General features: G+C 38.7%; 1 protein-coding gene across 1 annotated transcript; it reads right to left on the reverse strand.

The window, feature by feature from the left end:
• Positions 1-4,264: 4,264 nt before the first annotated feature.
• On the reverse strand, positions 4,265-6,163 carry CCDC201 (coiled-coil domain containing 201; the record flags this gene model as incomplete). Its single annotated transcript, XM_079533924.1, has 2 exons — positions 4,265-4,351; positions 5,621-6,163. 2 exons carry the CDS (start codon positions 6,161-6,163, stop codon positions 4,265-4,267), a joined length of 630 nt encoding a protein of 209 aa, XP_079390050.1.
• Positions 6,164-7,957: the final 1,794 nt, after the last annotated feature.

Raw genomic sequence — 7,957 nt, forward strand, 5'->3', positions numbered from 1 at the left:
ACAAGTATGATTGGTGTAGCTTAAGTGTTGTGAGATCACATGCACGAGTAATGCCAGAATGAATGATAGCAACCAGGAGCTGATGCCAGGTTCTGCAGGGTTAGCAAACCTGTTAGGACTGGCTGCAGTAAAATAATAATGAAACAATGAAATTGTTGAAATTAGGCACCCAGCGTGGCAGTATGACAACTGAGCAGCAGACCTGAGGTTTTCTAGGGGGAAGACTGCATCTTAGGTGGCTCCAGCATCTGGGCCTAGGTCTACTCTTTGATAACATTTTCAAATGATAGGCAGTAGCTTCAACTGGTCCAGCTCTTCTAAGATTTTGCTTTCAGTCAAAATTTTGTTGTTGTTGTTTTTTTTCCTCTACTGAATCTGAAATGTTTTAAGAGGCATTGCAGACTGCAGTGGCAGACAGAGATGAGGAAGTCTGTAGACTTGTGTCTTATAGATGCTATGGAGTACAGATCAGCAACACCGCTTTAATATTATTACTCAGTTTTTACTATAGGAATGAATGTATGTTGTGATTTGGAGAAAAAAGTTTTCCTGTTTCCCACTGTTACTCATTATCCTAAGATTGTTCAGCTAGGATCAGCAAAGATTTACTCAGTTACCAGTTACATGTAAGTTTGAAATATGTTAAATATGCATGCTAAACATTTTCTTTCTTCAACCTGTTTTGCTACAGCAGCATGCCAGCTGGGTAGAGCACTCCCAGTTCTGTCAACAGGAGCATTACTGTTGCTTCAGGGGGAACAAGGCTGAACTCATAAATCCAGGGTGAAAATATTTTTTGTATCTTCCCTGTGTTCTTGGTAGTGTTTTTGTTCTTCTCCATCCAACTGCCTGCTTAGTCATTATCAGCAGGTAGATTGTGCAATATCCATTCAGAAATAAGTGTACTAAAAACAATTCCCTAGGTCAAGGTCACAGCTTAGTTCCTAAAGGAAAAACACTGATCTAAAGGAGTACTCTCAGGGGGAAGGCTGTTCTAAATTTGCAAACGTGCTCAGTGTTACTTTTGAAAGCCACAACAAGAGCTCAAGAACATAACACAACTCTGACTCATTTCCATTCATGCTAAAAAGGTCAGGTTTTTAATACCATAATATTTTTTCAAAACACAGTATCTGGAAGGTTATCTTCTCATTAATTAGGTGCCTGTAGTCTTAAATCTTTTCCAGTCTCATTATCTACTGCTAATAAAAGGCCTATTTTAAAGTGATATTAGACTCTGCAGCTCCCAGTAAGGGTTTCTGTACACTGGGCTGTTATTGCAGTATAAACATGCATAAAGGAACTTTGCACCTAGTACAGTTCACTACGTAAGGAGTAATTCATCATTGTTGCTACTGGTGGATGAGCATTAAATCAGATTAAAACAGCACACTACTAGAGTTTCTCAAAGTAAAGTCATGTATCACAGTAGAACACTAACCTAACTATCATTATATTACTTGGGAGTCTGCTGGAGAAACAAGTGAAAGTGCAAGCCTTGTAAAGAACAGAAATGTTAGTTTTTATTCTTTTTTCCTCCAGTACACACATGTGCCATGCAATAATAGCAATTATATGTAGTTCCAGTTCCCTTAACATTTTGGCATTCTCTGGGGACATCATTCAAAGGCGGATAACATGTAGTTTATTACTAAATAGACCTGATTGAAATCCCTTAGTATTCTTACCTGTAATTAACAGTAATACTGTTGCTGTAGATAATGAGTCAAAAATATTTCAGCAACACCATGAAATATGAATTAATTCTACACACATTTTACCATGAAAAGCTATCAGCAATATTGTGATTTTTCAAAATTGATGAGGATTGGAATTATTCTGAGATAAATGCTATAAATTCATGTGATTCTTTTTAAGCATTCTGCAGAGAGGAAATAGTAGCAGTTTCCAACATCTTGAAACTCCCCAGTTTTATATGCCTGTCTGATACAGCTGCAGGACTTGTGAAGACCCAATCAAAATCAATTCTATGTTACCATTCCAGGCAATTAGTTTGCCCCCACTGAGGAAAGTCTCCAGGATTTTACTGCTACCAACTAGTTTCATGAGCTTGGCAGGGAGTAGACTTGCTTCCAAGAAAACATTACCAGCATTTATCATGTCCTGAATCTTAGGAAGCTTTGTGTTGCCCTTGACTTTTTAGCATCTGTATTCCCTGGATCCTACTTGTATTTCAGCTAACCTGAAAAAAGGACTGAGCAAGACTTTCTCACCAATTGCATGCACCCTTATCCTGATAAGGACTGAGTCTTATTTCAGACAGCCTTCAGTGACTTCCATCATGGATAGGTCAACCTAAGACCAAGGCACTGTGGAGGCATGACAGCTGAGACTGAGTTTTGGCAGAAGACTGACATAAAGTATCAGAGGAGCCTTTGAAGATGGGAAAGGAATACAGCAATGTAAAAAATCAGGCATAAAAGACTGTTTTATAAGGAAGGCACCACTAGAGGCCAGATTGAAGATGACATTAAATAGAGGCATTTGAAGACATGAAAACAGGTTCAGGAAGGAGGCAAGAGTGACTCTGAAATGTAATTAGTAGAATGAGAAGCAGCAGCAACACCAAGATTTTCTGAGACCAGGGCAAGAAGCCTGAGAAAAGAATAAGTGCAGCTGGCTGTCTGGGATGGTACAAATAAACAAGAGAGAGATCTGGGTCACTTGGATTAAGTGTTGGGTAATGTGGCCAGACTAATCTATGCTTGTCCTACGGGTAGAGGAGGGTTTTATTCTAGCTTTGCACTTGTCTGATCTTAGTTCAGCCCCCTGCACAAATCACAGAAGCTGATAAAGTCCCTGATGAACATAAACCCAAAGGAAATAGAAGCACATCTTCAACCATGCTATTTCTTTTCCCCTCAAGAGCAGCTTGAGATCTACATTCAGAGAGAGTTTCAGTTACCCGAGGAGCCTGTGGTGCCAAGACAATCTGCATAAATCTAACACACAAGTAAGTGCCAGAACATTAAACATCAAACCAAGTGAGTATGCTTTGACTAGCAACTTGAGGGTCAGTATCACCCCTCCACCTGGCTACCACAGAAAGTAGCATCTGAGGACCATGCTGCTCCCTTGAGCAACACTGGAGAGTTTAAGGTCAGGAATTACTAGTAAAACGTGTCCTAACTTTGCTTAAGTCTTAAAGGAAGCCATAAAAACCTCAACTCTGCTCTTGTATTTTTGTGCATAACACAGCTGCAATTGGTTGGCAGAGACCATGGTTCTACTTGTCTATAGTTTAGGACAGCAGACAAGTTTCAGTGAGTGTAAAGGAATAGCAATGGCTTCTCTTGCCTCTGTCTATAGCTTGCAACTCAATTTGAACAGGATCTCTCCCCTTTGGAGCAGTTCAGTAAGGGGAAAAACAGATTGCTGGCTTCAAAACTAGTAGAGTCAGATAAGCATCTGTACTACAACCACATCAGAACAGGCGTGAGTGGTAAATCTGTTGTGGGTCCCTGTCACTGACACCCTACTGATAACTTAGAAGTGACCTGCCTAAAGCTTACGTTACATGCAGCAGCAGGAACTAACACAAATATTGTACTTTTGGGATTACTTTGACAAGTGCTTCACAGGCAGCTGCTTTAAGATAAAACATCGATCTACTCCAGCATCTTTAGAAAGGGACCCCCCGCCCCCTCCCCCCCCCCAAAAAAAAAGAAAGAAAAAAAGAAATCAGCATACTTTCAAAACATATTTGAGATAGTTACTGCTTCACTTGGCAACTGTGCAGCATGCTTAGAATACAGGCCAGAGCAAACTCGGAACCAAATCTTCAAATCAGATAGTAATCTCTAAAGATTTGACTCCCAACTGGTGCCTCTCACTATTTCCTCATCTCCCCAGCTAATAAACATTTCTGATTGCATGTTTTTATTACTCTCTAGATGAGGAGATTCTCCACTGACAAACCAGGATTACATTCATGTGGCCACTAGGACTTTGTCACTTCAAGAACATCAACAACATTAGAAGATTTGAATGCTATACAAACAATTGTGATAAGTGGCAGCTGTGGCAGGATGAAGAATGATTTTTACTTAGCTCTCTCCGTTCCTTTATTCCAGGCATTTAGCTATTGCAGATTAGTGTTGTCTTCCACATAGAAGCAGTAGCTGACATCTCTTAGACTTAATAGGAAGTCCAACAGGCGTTGCAGATTAGTCAAATGTGCATTTTATTGGTATCTGCTATTCACAAAATAAGCGTGAAACATCATTACTTTCAAAAAGTTTGATCAAACTTCTTCAATTGTTAATTCATGTTTTGTTGCTTCCTCAATGTTTTTCAGTTGGCGAAGCACCCATTCTCTTTGTTTCTTTCTCTGTTATAGAAAAAGAAATAGTCAGTCTGACCTGTTTAGACTTCATATGCTTTAAAAACAAGCACAGGTAGATTTGGGCTGAACATTTATTTGTTTTAAGCTAAGAAGCTTTAACTCAGAGTGAGCAGATCTTCCTGAGCTTTCAATATACTTGTGAACAATATGGAGAAGAAATCCCCACAGATAAATCCAAGAAAACAGAATCTGATGGTTTGCACACTAGCACGACAGTCTTTAGACTCCAAATCCATTGCCTTATTTTCCTTTTTGTGAACTTGCCACCAAGTCCATACTTATAATCAAAGCTGCAGGAAGCTGAGATCTCTAACTCCATTTTAATCAAACAAGACCACCTGCATAAGGACTACTAATCTAAGCTTTTCCCAGGATACCTTACACTAATTGAAGGGTTGTATACAAGACCAACATTAGCAATAACTAGGATTCTTTCTATAAAACATTATGATTTCAATTAAACAGGCCAAATAGTAGATTGTGTTTTTTTTTTTTTTTTTTTTCTTCTCTCCTGCATTTTCAGTTAAGTCTCCAACATGAAGAAATTTAAGAATTTTTCCAGTTAAGCCACTAATCTCTTCCCATTCTTAAGTTCCTCCTGCAGAGAGAAAAAAAAAAAAACAAACAACAAAACAAACTACTTCTGCAGTAGCATTCATATATTAACATGCAAGTGCAGAAGCTAAATTAAATACCAAATGAGTAAATCACATCTAGTCTAGCTGGAATGATGTCACAGAATCTAAGAAGTTATCAGTATGAACTAGGACATACATTCATAGAATCATAGAATCACAAGGTTGGAAACGACCTATAAGATCATCCAGTCCAACCGTCTCCTCATCACCATTGCCACCACAAGCACTGAACCGTATCACGCAGCACGTCTCTTGAACACTGCCAGGGATGGCGACTCCACCACCTCCCTGGGCAGCCATTCCAGTGCCTGACCACTTTCTGAAAGAAAAAGTTCTTCCTTGTGTCTAATCTAAACCTTCTCTGATACAACTTGCGGCCATTTCCTCGTGTCCTGCTCGTTGCCTGGGAGAAAAGGCCAAATTTCACCACAACCTCCCTTCAGGAGGTTGTAGAGTGCAATGAGGTCTCTCCTGAGCCTCCTCTTCGCCAGAATTATTGATAAAGTTGTGAAGATGTTGTATAACCACAATATTCTTCTATTACTAGAAGGATGTGCAAATACAGTACTGGCACAAAATTATATGTTATTTCACAGTATATGGAGAATATAATTACCACAATAGCTGTATCAGTTTTCTTCTTTTTCAACATTGGAGGATCTTTTATTCCTGGTATTCCAGAAACCATCCATGAAGATCTACTCTTGGGAGTTACTGCTAACTTCTCAGATGCTTTTGTGGGAGTTTGAGTCTCCACACTTGAGACAACCTTTTCACTTGCCTCTGCATTTGATTCATCAGATGCCAATACTGTGGAAAGTCGTTTTCTAGAATACACAACTTGAGAACTATGGCTTATCTCTCTGCTGGAATCTTGCAAGTCAAGTACTTCTGAAAACCTTTTTGGAGACATATGAGGAAAGTATGCTTCAACACTTGCTAGTGATAGTTGAGCTACTGACATTCCTAGAGTTGATTTTGGCACTGGGGATATATAAGCTCTCTTACTGAGATCTTGGTCCTTGATTGACTGATTGATTGGACCCGAAAGAGATAGCATTTTTCTTGAGAACACCGAGTCCACTGGAGTGCTGTGTTTCACCACTTTCCTTTTTAGAGATCTTTTAACATCCCAAATAGAATCTTCTTCCTCTGACATCTGGAAGTCAGGTTTGCTGTCTTAAAGTAGAAAGAAAATTGCACCATTGCTCATATACTATAAAATGTCATGCAAAGTGTAATGCAAACATGAAAATAAGAGCATCTCTCCACATGAATTTTACGTATTATATTGATGAATATTCTTAAAAGGGTTTAAGAGATTAGAAGACACTGATTCCTGTCTCAGCCCTCTGCATACAGAGCTCCACATAGGCTAAAACTTAAGCAATCCTATTATCTGTAACTTCGTTACGGTAATTGTTTTTCTTTTTCCCCTCAGCATAAGCCTTGGGGTTGCAGTTACTGAAACTATGGAAGACAGCAATAACTGTGGCACACCAAAAGAAATCAAATAGCATAGGAAAAATGAAAGCACACTGGAGTAACAGAGACATTCTGGTCCTACTCTAATTGCTATTTTGTTACTCTCGCATGAACAACCAATTTTAGAAAAAGCTTCTAATTCCCTCCGACTTGCCTTTTCAAAGAAAGTTTTACTACTTCTGAACTTTGATCCTAAAACATTTTGTACAGTTAAATTTACAGCAATGTCAAGATTGCTCTTTTGTGAGTTACTTCCCTACTTTTACAGCTGCATCAACAACAGAAAAGAACTCGTCTTCTTAAACCTGGAGAAGCCTAAGATAAATACACTTTAAAGTATAATTAGAATATCCATCTTAAGTAAGTGTTCTAATATTATTCTAATAATTACTGAACTGTGTGATTTCATGAGGCAATTCAGATATTTCATACATGCTGATTGTGTAAGACAGCAACAGATTTTCAGTACCTATGTTCTGAGACCTCTATATAAAGGATCATGTATGGGTGAGCTGGACTTCTATGAGAAGAAAGGCATCAGCTCTTCATTCCTTGGAAGTGTTTTGCACCTGTGTAGAGTCTATGAGTTTGGTAGTGCCACACCCACTTCGTGTTTCTAGAGAGCACAAGATGGCAAACGGGAACTTTTTCAGTAGATAGGTTGTTTTTTGTTTGTTTGTTTACTCTTCCTTAGAAAGAGGAAAGAGTAGAAATCCTTTATTACCCACTTTGAATAACCATTTCTCCTCCCATTTCTGCATGTTGCCAGCTTTCATGACTGACTATAAACAGCCCTGAGCTGACCATTTTTTCTCCTCCCTGTTCAGTCACGTTAACTTCCCTTAGTCTTAGAAGCTTACTGGTAGCAAGTTTATATGAATAAGCTAGAAATGGAAATCAGCATAATAAGTTTACAACTCCTCAAATCCCCTCCCTACCCTCCAGCACTACTATACATTTTGATGCTTTCCCCTTACTCATTAAATAATGATTTATATGAGTAATTAAAAGCCTTTTTTTGTACTCTTAAAGATAGCTTTTAAGATTGTTTCCAACCAAAGCTTTCAAGAAGAGCAAAATACTACACTGTACTTTAGGCATGCTTGTAAGAAACACTTCCCCCCCAGTTGCATTAATAATACCATTTAATGACACCCAAAAGGGAGGGAGGAAGAGAAAACTAAAAATGGCAGAAAAAGTTTAAACAATTAAGAATGATAGGATCTACAGTAAAAGAACACATCAGCAAAAGAAAACAAACTTACCAGTGCTATTAAGTTCCATCTGTAGTTTTCCACTACTTCTCTCCTTTTCAGGTGATCTAACTAAAGATCCTGCTTCAATTCTTATAGCCCTGGTAACTTCCCAGCATTCTTTGCTGCAGAACCTCCCCAGATGATGCATCTGGCATTTTTTTAGGAGTTTCATTAGTGCTGCTAAATGAAAAAATGCTGAATAGTAACCTAAG

The sequence above is a fragment of the Tetrao urogallus genome, assembly GCF_951394365.1.
Source record: "Tetrao urogallus genome assembly, chromosome: 3".
NCBI lineage: Eukaryota > Metazoa > Chordata > Aves > Galliformes > Phasianidae > Tetrao > Tetrao urogallus.